The 12,967-nt window shown below is 40.2% G+C and overlaps 1 protein-coding gene and 1 pseudogene across 3 annotated transcripts in view; one reads left to right on the forward strand and one right to left on the reverse strand.

Moving 5' to 3' along the window:
• Positions 1-12,967, reverse strand: part of CEMIP2 (cell migration inducing hyaluronidase 2) — a 72,169-nt gene that overhangs the window by 42,986 nt on the left and 16,216 nt on the right. For all 3 annotated transcript variants that reach the window (XM_033122913.1, XM_033122914.1, XM_033122912.1), the window contains exons 2-5: positions 12,096-12,438; positions 7,056-7,196; positions 5,896-6,457; positions 2,146-2,315 (exon numbers count right to left, since the gene is read on the reverse strand). In XM_033122913.1, the coding sequence (XP_032978804.1) occupies positions 2,146-2,315; positions 5,896-6,457; positions 7,056-7,196; positions 12,096-12,426 (1,204 nt within the window). In that variant the 5' untranslated portion in view covers positions 12,427-12,438. The remainder of the gene's footprint in view (positions 1-2,145; positions 2,316-5,895; positions 6,458-7,055; positions 7,197-12,095; positions 12,439-12,967) is intronic.
• On the forward strand, positions 9,600-10,309 carry LOC117031928 (leptin receptor gene-related protein-like; annotated as a pseudogene).

Below are 12,967 nucleotides of genomic sequence, written 5' to 3' on the forward strand. Positions count from 1 at the left end.
CCCAAATTTCAGATGCTTACCAAAAAAATAATCTAAAACAGGACAACTAAACATTAATTTTTTTCACAAAAACTTCATACAAATTTCAAAAATGCTTTAAAATATGACCAAAGGATGATTTTAAGCAAAAATTGTTTTAAAAGACTAGATAAATAAGTTTTGACTGAAATGATAGTTAGAATTAGTTTCTGTTTTTTGGTTTCTTGTTTTTAACCCAGAAGGTTAGAGGGGGGAGATCTGTATTATTCCATAACTCCTCACTTTTTTCTGACTTAAGAAGAAAATTCTGCCTAATATTTTCTCCTATTAGCATTACTGAATTGGAAGTATGAAAGGAAACGAGTTCATCCTCCCTGCTTCCTGGAGAGAATTTCTAACCTCTTCCAGAAAGTAAAAGTCATTGAGAACGTGGCACACAAACAATATCCTACGATAGAGAGACAGCTAGAACATACCCTCATCCAGTCGTCAGCAATGTGGAAATGAAAACAAAATTTCCCACAGAGGAAATGTTGACACAAAATTTTTCAGTAATCATCTTCTGCCCGGAATCTTACTGCAGGCAGTTGTACTAAACTTTTCATGCAGGTCCAAATTTCTACTAAGTAATGCTTCTCACCCACTGATGCTTTTTGCCAGAGGCAACCACGATGTGGTACAAAAAGCAGTATAGTCTTGTGGAGGCAGAAAGCTGAGGCTTGGTTCCAGCTTCCTTGCCCATAATAGACACCATCTCCTCACCCAAACCCAGAAGGTTGCTTTTGAGGCAACATGCCAAAGTTCCTGTGACATGATAGGAACTCTACTTGTCTATCTGTTTTAAAGCAAAAGACTTTCTCTGATTATGATACAAAATACACTACTATAACCCAAATCATGTTTGTACCATCGTGAAAATAGCTAACAGTTACTGACTGAGTGCTTACTATACACAGTGTTAAACGTCCTATTCTTCATACTTGATACTCACAGCAGCCCTATATGGTAGTTTCTATTATTATCTCCCTTTTCCAGAGGAAGAAACTGAAGGTGAGGAAGTTCAAGTTGCTTGCTCACCAACATGGAGTAAGTGAAAGAGCTGGGATATGAACCTAGGCATTCTCTCACCAGACATCCATTTTAGTATAAACACTTTGCTGCATTGCTACTAACAACAGAGGTATGAGCACAGTCTAGAATAAGCCTTTCTGGATAATTACAGACATAATAAAGCACCTCTTACTCATTTTTCATTTGTTTGAGTAAAATGTTTGGGTGGAAAAGAAACATTGTGGGCAAGCACTGACAGGAAACTGCCAATCTGTACCTGAAGCCAAAAGTCTGGCAGCAAAAAAAATTATGTGAACCTCAAGAGAAAAAAGTCAAAAGAACCCTAAGCACCCAGTACTAGGCATTAGTCAAACAAAGTATAGCTCTTCTGGAAGATGGATTATACTTCAAAGTACATTGAAGAAAATGTAGACAGGAGATAACTTTACAATATGTTACTAAAGGGAAGAAAATAGGTTCAAACAAAATGAACACTAGCAGAAAGAACATAAACACATTAGATAAGAAAACGAGAAGTTTGTCCCTCCAGCTTCCACACCAATATATTTTTTGCCAAATGTTGGCATACTTTCACCTTCATCTGACTTGCCATACGAGGCAATTGTCGCCTTGGATTTATAGCGGCATTTTTCTGCTCCAATATGAAGCGCCCCACCATCCTCGATCAGGATGTAACGAGTCCTCAAAGTAATATTTCTGGATCCATCTTTAGGGGCCCAAAAGTAATATCTGCTGACATATCCGCATAAAGAGAAGAGGCCAAGTACAGGATCCTGTTCACTGTCACAGAGCACAATTCACCCTATCACACCCAGATTGGTTCAATGGGTACCAATCCAGGAACCAAATCCATGTCCACTGGTTAACCCAAGGATCATGATCAAAGTCCAGTTGGGGGTGTGCAATCTAGAACAGATCATTCTCTAGTCGAGAAAGAACCCTTGAGTCTAAAAGATCAAGTACATGAAGGAAACTATAGAGTCTGCCTTCAACCAGTTGAGAATGCCATTTGAATACAATACCTGTTTTAAAAAAAAAAAAGTCTGTCACAATACTTACCAATGTCTTACAAGGGTATAAACTGTACTTGCCTACCTTCAATCCATTCACTGTAAGCTGTCACAGAGAACTTCTGACCGTCCACTGTATGAAACTCTCTCTGTGCAAGAGCCTTTCCTCCACTGCTATGATTTTCATAGTTTCTCACAGATTCATTGCAAGCTGTACTTCCACCATCAATGACACCAACCAAAGCCCAAGCTTGCCTAGAAGGAAAAAAAGCATGTGCATTTGATTTTTTTGATGGTATTGACCCAAATCCCTGACACAGATGTTAGGTCAGGTACCGCTGAATTCCCGATTTTCATTTCTGTCAATCCCTACACCTTTTTCTCCATCTGAGACTGCAAGTCCAAACCTTGACTGAAGTAACTGACGTCACAGAAAGAAATGCACCTGGATTTTAAATCCTTGTTTGTCCAGCTCTGTAACAGGTGACACACCGGTGACTGTGACTTCAATTAATCATTGACTTCCTTCTTCAGTACACACCCATTACATTCACTATCATTCTGGCCACACCGCCATGTATTTTCCCTTCTTTTACAGTATTTTCCTTCTTTTAAAACCTGCTCTCTTTTTACCTCTCCTCTTCAATGTTCTCCAATCTAGCTGCATAACAGAATCACATAGTGAGCTTTCAGAACACATATCAATGGTCCGACCCAGCCCAGACCAATGAATCAGTAAGTTTTTCAAGTCCCCCAGATGGTATGAGTGTAGCCACACTTAAGAACCACTGAGTTACAACAGAGGTTCTCAAACTTCAATGGACATCAAATCACTTGGAGGGCTTGTTAAATCAGCTTGCTGGGCTGAACCCTCTGTTTGAGATGGGGTCAGAGAATCTGCATTTCTAACAAGTTCCCAGAGGATGGAGATGCTGCTGCTGCCGAGAACCCTGCGTTAGCGTCAGAGGTCAGAGCAGTAGTTATCAACCCTGACTACACGTCAATTACCTGGGAATCCTGGATGTAAATGATCTAGGGTGGGCCCTGGGCATCTGGATTTTTTTACATATCAGGTGTACAAGTAAGGCTGAGATCCACTGGGTTACTGGCTTCTTAACATTCTTAAATCAAAGATGCAGAATCACTATCCAACAGATATTACACGCTGTGTCTATTTGTTAAAAGCAATGTGTTTGAAAATGCCTTTTTTTTTTCTGTGATACTGTAATAAACATCCCAGCGCCTTGCTTAAACTTGTGGTCACTCTCTATCAAAAATAAATAAATAACAAAGACAAATGTGCCTTAAGACTCCTAGTTGAAAACATGAAAAGAAAAATGTCAACTTCCTTTTCAGGGGGTGGGGGTGATGGGGGTGGAATGTAATCTATGCCAGACAGATGGCCGGATAGTCACAGATAAAAGTTAACCAAAGCATGCCTACATCCTTATAAATTTCACCTCCGCCCCTGTCTGGATTAGCTACTCTTTGACTGACAATGCTTTATAGCTCTATTTATATTCCTTGACACAGCAGCAAGAATCACATGAAGAATGTCTCAATTTATTACCTCCTGTGCGAGAGGGAGAGAGGGAAAATATCAGAGGCTTCCTTTATTTACCAGGACTGCCTCAGCAACTATAAAACAATGTTCTATTCTATTGACATTATCTCCAGAACACTCCTACTTCCCTCCTCCACTTGAGGAAAATTTCAGTGCACCAGGACATTATCTTCAAAGGAGTATGTTTATGCACTCTGGAGATAATGTCAAAGCAATGGAACGTTGGCAAAGGATCACAACTCGCATTCCTCCATCAAATCAGCAGCCACATTTTAAAGGGAATTTAGAAACCAGTAGGGAGAGTAACCAAAAAAAAGGGGGGACGACACAAAATATTCATAGCTAATGATCACACAAATCTAGAACAAGAATGGCACAAAGAAACAAAAGTTGTAACCCCTGGTGTTACTGGACAATGAAACCAAGTAGGAGTCTAACTTTGAAAAGACCATGATGCTTCATTCCCAGATCTATGAACCACAGAAATACATGCATACGTGCATCAAGAGATAAGTAAAAACATTCAAAGAAGCACTTTTGATAACAGAGGTCCAAACTGGGAAACCACCCAGATATCCAGCAGTGAATACATTGTGGCATAAACAAACAATAGAAAATAAGCAGTAATGAAAATGTGCCAGGACTACCTGCAACAACATAAATGACAATTAGTAACAGAGTTGAGCAAAGAAGCTAGACACAAAATATGATATATTGTCTGCCCTCATTTATATGAAGTTCGAAACCAGACAAACCTAAACTTCGGTGTTCTCCACAAATTCAGGAGAGTGGTTGCCTGGGATGAGTAGAGGGAGTGATCAGTGAACAGGACGGGGTAGGAGTGGGGCTTCCGGCCGCTAGCAATGTTCTGGCTTGAACTGGATGGTAGCTACCCAGGTACCACATTGCACTAAGTCATTAAACTCTACATTCTTGTTTTTTAGCACTTGTCTGTTTGTGTATTATATATTTTTTAAATTATTTTTAAAAACCACTTCTGAGGTTTTGCACATGCTAAGTGTCTTCCTCTGTCTGGAAAGACCTCCTTCTCCACTGCCTAGATGGCACCCACCTAAACATCCTTCAAGCCTCCTTCTTGCTTTTGGGAAGCCTCCACTGACTGTCCCAGGCCAACATGGGGGCTCCTTCTACACACACTTCCATTACAGCCTGTAGATGGAGCAATGTCTCACTGGACAACACTCATCTATTTAGGTCTTGGTTTAGATTAAACAACAGCTCTGAGATGGTGTCCTTTCATCTAAGCGTCTGCAGGTACCCAGCTCTTAGCACGTCCGAAATACTCCCTGAGTGAATAAAAAGTGTTTTTAAAACAAGACAGACCTTTTTTCTTCACTACCTTTGTCTTCTTAACTTTCTCCAGAATTTCTGTAGATAATATTCCATTCCAACCACCACATTTCCAAAGGAAAAAAAGACTTAGATCAACCAACCATCAAAAAATAAAATAAAATAATAACTAGATCATTTCAACATGTGAGTTCTGAAACTCTCTTACTTTTCACTGCAGATATTCCCTCACTTTACTAACAATAGGCAGAATTGAAACTTCTGGTTTTTGAATTAAGTGTTGAGCCCGCTACTTCGCCAGACACAGGGCTGCAGTAGGAAACCATGGCTAACTAGAATATGGCACAGGAAGCATATAGTAGAAATGAATCCTACTATCCTGATGAAGTTCCCAGCCCTCCACCTTCTTCCTCCCCACAGGAACCAGACCTCCAGAGACCTGCACCAATCAAATAAGCAGATCCCAATTAGTATGCAAAGGATTTCAAAAACGAAAAAAAAAAAAACTGTTAATGTTCCACCTCCTTAGGCTCTTAAAACAACTTTTACTCCTTAGCAGGGAATTGAGAGTGAAACTTTCAACTCTTAAGTTGCCTCAATTAGCCTGAGTTTCCTATGACATACTTCAGAAGGTAATGAAAGTGGGATATAAATTGTCCTTGAACTGCCTGACCATTTTTTTTTTTTCAATACCACATTTCTGTTCTTTTCACAAGCTCAGCGCTACAGTTCCCAAAGTGCTTCATAAACCAAAGCTAAGAAAACAGCTTTTGTAACCAGATTCCTGTCCTCCAGTCCCATGTTTCAATGTAAGAGGTAACCAGTCCTCCAAATGGTGGCCATTCTGACGTGAAGTCAGACTGTGGTGTCTTCTGTGTCTTTCTCCACCCTTGCTCTCCATTCACAGAGACGTAGACTCTCACATGTAGCTGGGAAGGAAAGTACAAAAGGTATGCCCACCTGTAGCCCAGTCCTTGGATCAGCTTACTTCCCAGCCGGTCCTGGATCATTTGTATGGTTCCCTGTAAGAGGCTTTTGGCAGCTGAATCTCCGACAGCAATAGCAACAATCCGTCCTGGAGCCTGGCCTCTCAGAAATTCCTGAAGTCGTCTGCTCTCATTGTGGAATTCGTGGGTGTCAAACCTCTCACTTTCCAAAATTTTGGCCGTGTCTTGGTCAATGACCCTCACATTGAGGCCCCTGATAAAGCCCTTTTCAAAAGCATAGGACCCATAGGTCAAGCCTGAGGAGTTCAGAGTTCTAGCCAACAATGTCCACGATGCCTTCTGTGCCCCGTGTAACTCCAGTGTCCCTCCAGCTTCCACACCAATAAATTTTTTGCCAAATGTTGGCATACTTTCACCTTCATCTGACTTGCCATACAAGGCAATTGTCGCTTTGGATTTATAGCGGCATTTTTCTGCTCCAATATGAAGCGCCCCACCATCCTTGATCAGGATGTAACGAGTCCTCAAAGTAATATTTCTGGATCCATCTTTATCATCCCCAAATACAAGCAGTCCTGCAGAGAATAACACTAGTATCAGTCAATTTCTGAAACATCTTTCTGAGATACAGAGAAATAGATTTCACCTTGAGAAGAAAAAAAAACACTCCCATAACTAAGTTGGGAGAAAGAATTTACTAAGGGTCTAGTTAGAGAATTAAACCTGTTTTCCAAACATGGTAAGGGAAGAAATGAAGAGCTCATATCTCAACACACTAAAAATTCTCATGCGAATGACTTTCAATCCATTTACTTTAGAGGTACGAGTAAATCATTTCTTAGAAGTGTCTAACAGCCTACAAATCTGAATCTCGTTTCTCCATATGCTAACCCATGCTAATTATCACTCTACGTAGCTGCAACAAATATTTGATTATGAGAAATCACCTTCTGGAACTGTTTCCTTTTCTATAAATCAAGTATCTTGCGTGATCTCTAAGGTCCTTCTACCTTTTGAATTCTATGGTTCTACCTTAGGAACTTTTTATGTCTCCATGGTTAGAGTGACACCACATTTTAAAGGCTAAGTACAATTTTCTACATAAAAAGCATCAAATGTTCCCCTACACAAAGAGCAACCTTGCAGTTCCCATTGACAGGTACCATCCCTTACCTCCATCCTGAATGACTATAGAATTCACTGTGGCATCTGAAGTCAGACGGAACATATCTCCCTCCTTGATAACAACTTGCTTTGCAGAATCTTGTCCTGGATCCCAGTTCCTGAGGCGAGGGTTTTGATCTGGGCAATTCTCTATAAAACAATATAAGGATAGCCCATTAACACAACAAGAATGCAAGGATACCTTTAGCCAAATCCAAGCACTATCACCATTTATGGCAGACCTATTGCAATTTCTTTCTATAAGGATGGAAATCCCATCCCATCATACGCAGCAGAGATACGTCAAATCCTTTACTTCCTACACACGTCAAAAAGGTTTCACCACAGGGCCAGCCCAGTGGCTCAGGCGGTTAGAGCTCCGTGCTCCTAACTTCAAAGGCTGCCGGTTCGATTCCCACATGGACCAGTGGGCTCTCAACCACAAGGTTGCCGGTTCAACTCCTCGAGTCCCGCAAGGGATGGTGGGCTGCGCCCCCTGCAACTAGCAACAGCAAGTGGACCTGGAGCTGAGTTGCGCCCTCCACAACTAAGACTGAAAGGACAACAACTTGACCTGGAAAAAAGTCCTGGAAGTACACACTGTTCCCCAATAAAGTCCTGTTCCCCTTCCCCAATAAAATCTTTAAAAAAAAAAAAAGGTTTCACCACAAAACTAAGTTGCTATCATCTAGTTCGGGTCAAACTTCAAAAGGTAAAAATGGAGATCCCCCTGAATCATCCATCTACTGTGGAAATACATCAACAGTGAGAGACAAAACTGTGAATTGTCCTTGGACCCCAAAAAGCTGTGTCAGAAAATGTTTCAGAACATAATGGTAAATAAAAAATGGAAATTGTTAAGCAATACAAGTACTAGGTCTTCCCAAGTTCCTTCCTGTGCACAGTGAATCATAAAGTTGGTGACAACACCTCCTCCATTCCAAAGGCAGTGGCTAATAAATATCACTGTCTTCGGACATGTACTCTTTCCCAACAAAACTGCAAGAGACAAATGACCAAATACATGACTTCTCATTTTCAGACATGAGGAAACTGCAGATTAGAGAAGCTAAACTGATGATTACCCAGCAAGATGAGTAATATGGACGTTCCCCTTTAAGAAATGAGGTTTACTTTACTTGTAGTGTTGTTATTCGAATTTGCCTCTTGGATAGGTGATAATGAAAATATAAAAGTATTCTGCATTGCCACAACTAGTTAATGCATAGGACCTTTAGTTTCTGCTATAATTTGAAAGAAGAGGGGGGTAAAAATCACAACAATTTGAATCAACCAATGACCAAGTATTTATTGAAAATCAATTAATTTATTCTGTACTAGATACTGTAAAATTTATTTTAAAAGAAATTTTATTGATATATGTATATTATCATGATATATATATATATATATATATATATATACACACACATATATACACACACACACAGAAGGTGCCAAAAATATGTGTAACATTTTAAGAAAGGGAAAATCTGTATTAACTGTAATACTCAATATATACCGGTAACAAAAGATGAATACAAGTCACGTCTGACTTCCGCAATTACAAGAGGTGCTCAAAGTGGTTACCATCAGCGTCCAGATACTTCTGATTACGGCGAACTACTGCTTGAGCAACGTTGACCAAAATGTCCACTTGTATACATTTTTTTGGCACCATAAAGCAATGAGCCCACAGCCCTCAGAACTTATAATCTAGCTTGGTAAAAACAGTCACCGTGTATGAAATAATTAAATACTGAACAATTTGGTAGTTACTCGAGGTAAAAAAGAGCTCAGAGAAAGGAGAGGTGGGGCTGCAGTACCTGAGGCAGCGTCAATGAAACAGGTGGCACTAGACAAAGAGTAGACAGTATTTAAATAAAAGGAGCAGGAAGGAGAAGAACATTAGTGATCCAGTATCCCCAGCTATTCAACTCTATTTGGTTGCTCAGTTGGAACAGCAAGATAGACCCTATATCTAAACTAAGCAAAGGTAGAAAGTAATCGGCAAGATGTGCTTGGGAATCATATGAAAGTGGAAGGTACACATTGAGAAATAAGATGAGAAAAAGTAAAGAGGCTGGGGTGCAGCACAAAGACATTTTGTGTAGAAAGAAAATTCTGATTCCTCATTTTAACCTTGTGTAACACTAATGCAAACTTTTTTTTTTTTTAATTTTTATTGGGTAGCAGTGTGCTTTTTCCAGGACCCATCAGCTCCAAGTCAAGTCGTCGTCCTTCAGTCGCAGCTCTGCTCCAAGTCCAGTCGCAATTTTCAATCTAGTTGTAGGAGGGCACAGCCCACCATCCCATGAGGGAATCGAACTGGCAACCTTGCTGCTAAGAGCACGCACTTTAACCAACTGAGCCATCCGGCAGTCCCAGTGGCAGCTCAGCGGCAGCTCAGCTCAAGTCGTTGTCTTCAATCTAGTTGTGGAGCGCGCAGCTCACTGGCTCAAGTGGGAATCGCACCAGTAACCTTGTTGCTAAGAGCACAAACTCTAGCCAACTGAGCTAAACGGCCACCCCGCAAACATCTTATTTCTAAGCACTCATGTTGTCCTAGGCTTATGCTTTCTCTTTGAGGTGATAGTTACCACTACAGTTAAAATTAGTCCCACTAGTTAAGTCCTTGGCAATTACTTCATGAAATTAATTCTTCTCATAGCAGTTTCATAATCATTGACATTTAATTCTGATAAATCAGAAACCATCACACTTATACTAAGAATAATCCTTAAACTTTTCTTCCCATCAAAGAAACAAGAAGCCCCTTGAATTTGTTCTGACTTAATAGTGAAGATTTCTTGAACTTCCCTTCTAACTCCCTCTCTTCCCACGAAACATCAAGCTGGGGGAAGACATGGCAGGCATAGCTCTTGTGTTATTATCCTTTAATGGTGCTACTGGACTGACTTTCCCTATGCTAGGATATGCTTTGGAGGATTATGATGTTTACTGGCCCTGGTTCATCCTGATATTTCATGCCATCTCTCACACTTCCCATTTCAGTGTCAAAAGAGCAATTCTGATGCTACAACTCTGATGCAACAAGCAGTGCCTGCTGAGAACTGGCATATTTTTTCACCACTGGAATTGTTTCTGCCTTTGGAGTTCCTGTTATTCTTGCTCATGTGGCTGTGATCGAATGGGGATCCTGTGGCCTTGTGCTGGCAAATGATACAGTCATTTTCCTTACAATTCAAGGTTTTATCCTTCTATTTGGAAGAGGTGATCATTTTAGCTAGGAGCAATGGTAGCACTTTATTCTGATAAAATGCATTTAATTTCTTAAAACTTCAAAAAAAAAAAATCTAGCTGGAATTCTCCATAATGTTATATCAGAAGTAAACGTATGGCCCATGTAACAAGCACTGTACCCAGCTATGGAGAAGGAAATCCAGTCTTTTGAGATCTAGAGCCTACTACCATAGTTACATAATTCCTCTTAATTGTTTATAATTATTCCCCAGGAGAGCATGCTTCATTAGAATCATCACCAAAAACTCCCGGTTGTTTCCTTCCAGTAAAGTACATTTAATGCGAAAATGTGTGGTCTGCAGAAAGCACTGCAAAATAGCTCAGCCAGCCCCATCTTCCTGGCTACCCATTTGATGAGCAGTGGATGCATTATCAAAGTTACGTAAGAGCAATAACCACAGTGAGGCTGACCCTGAAATATTTCAGCATACCAGATATTTCCACTGACATTCTGCACTTTTACTGCCAAAATGTGAAACCAAAGCATGTTGATTCGAGGAATCACATCAGCGATTCAGTGTCTTAGATGGAATATGAAAACGTCCGTGAAAGCCACAGATTTCAGCTCTAATTAGCCGCTAACCTAGCATCCCTTTACTGCACATTACTTGGAAAGAATGACTCAACAGCAGTGAACTGGTTCTTCTGCTGGAGAAAAGGGACAAGAAAACTCAATGCTATGTGCAATAAAAAAGCAACGTTACAAGTTCATAACGGGGGCCAACTGGCGTGGTCAACAAAGGTGTTAATACAAACATCTCTCACATTTCAGGTCTTTTTAGAAGTACTGACACTACCTCTTCCTCAGACCTTAAGGTCTATAAAACTCCTCAAGCACCCATGAACACTAAGTAAAATATTTGTAAGTCTTGCAAATGGTAAATGTTTCTCAAATGTTAGATTCACTTAAGGATATAAAAAATCTGTTACAGACTGTAAAAAAAAATCAGGCAATTATGGTGCCCAATGCAGGTGCTGGTCTGCTTCTCTTCCCACAGAACCGAGCCCTCTGATTTTCACCTGGATGGATGGAATTCTGGGATGAGGCCATTCTTTGTCGATACCATACTGAAGCTAACGGACAACAAACTTCTTCAAAATCATCCCAAATATTAATATATTACCAACTGAAAAGCAAAGACCATGTCAGAAATTAAAACCTCCTTACATGATGTTTAATTATAAAGTAAGGAATGATTTTTAGACAAATGTTATCAGAATTTACACCTCCTAATGGATGTTTTCCTTTAAGGATATGCATTGTTCCTCAAAAATATTGGAAGCTTCCCTTTTGGAACCGTCTCCCCAGTCACAGAACACAAATCTTATTATTTTCACTTATTTTTTTAAAAAAAAATCAAATGCAGTTTACCACCTACAGTTAGTGAGTTTATCAGTTCGCGAGTTATTAAAAACTTTTAGCAGTCTGAAGATCATATCTCCTACAAAAGATGAAACTGTGCTACCACAAGAATTCCGTAAAATAGACTCTTAAAATTAGCATTTCAAAAAGAAATGTTCCGAGAACATCTTGAGCACGGGGACCAAGTGGCAAAATGGAAATGAAAAGCAATCCTTTAATTTTATCATCCCCAATGGATTCCTTTAACAATTACTCTCTTTCGTAAGAAGTTACACCTCATGTTATCTAATTATATGCTAGTTAGCCAGAATCAACTTAACAAGAATGTGTTTTTTTTTAATTTTATACTATTTCCTTTTCTTCTTCCTTCTCCTAGAGTATGTTCTCTATGCACACACACACACATACACACACGCACTTACCATCTGGAGCATATTTTGAGGATATGCCTAAAACGACTGCAAGTGCAACAAAAAATGAGAAACTCGTAATCGCAAAGCAAATGAAAGTATTTTTGTGCCTCTTCTGTTTTCGGCTTCCTCCCTGGGCTTGCTGCTCTTCAGGTGAGAAGGCAAAGCTGGCCCGGGCTTCCTGTCTGATGGACGGACATTTGGCTGGAGCTTGGCTCTTTGGAGGAGGAGGGGGACGCAGTGGGACCACCTTCCCGGGAACATAGCCAGATGAACGATGGCCATTTCCATTCTGAGGTTGCAGAAAAGCAGGGGCGTGTCCCCTGGAATCACTGGCATGCATGATACACTGTCACTGCAAAAAGGAAAAAAAATAAGGTTCAGAAATATACGAATTGGAACAGCTTGTTTTTACTACCTTCTATTGTCATAAAATACCCCCAGCATAAAACTTAACCATTTTAACCATTTTTAAGTGTACATAGTCCAGTGGCATCAAGTACATTCACAGTGGTGCACAACTACCATAACCACCCATGTCCAGAACTTTTCATCATCCCAAACAGAAACTCTGTAGCCATTCAGCAACAACTCCCCCATTTCCACCTCTCCCCCACCCCACAGCCCCTGATAACCACTGCAATGATTTCTTGAAAATATCAAGTCAGCTTACATCCCTGTGTGGACAAAAAAAGAGGGCCTATGGAGAGTAACCACCCAGGGTGATCAGATCATCAATTCCTAACTGGACAGGTTATGGTGTACAGTCAACCCCCAGGCACACAACTTCTTTAGTAAAAGGCTTATCTTTGCCTTAAACAAGCTGTCCATTGTTTCTGTCCATCTAGGCTAACACACCTTTGAAATGCCTTTTTTTCAGACCC

Source organism: Rhinolophus ferrumequinum, chromosome 12 (genome assembly GCF_004115265.2).
Source record: "Rhinolophus ferrumequinum isolate MPI-CBG mRhiFer1 chromosome 12, mRhiFer1_v1.p, whole genome shotgun sequence".
NCBI classification, from domain to species: domain Eukaryota; kingdom Metazoa; phylum Chordata; class Mammalia; order Chiroptera; family Rhinolophidae; genus Rhinolophus; species Rhinolophus ferrumequinum.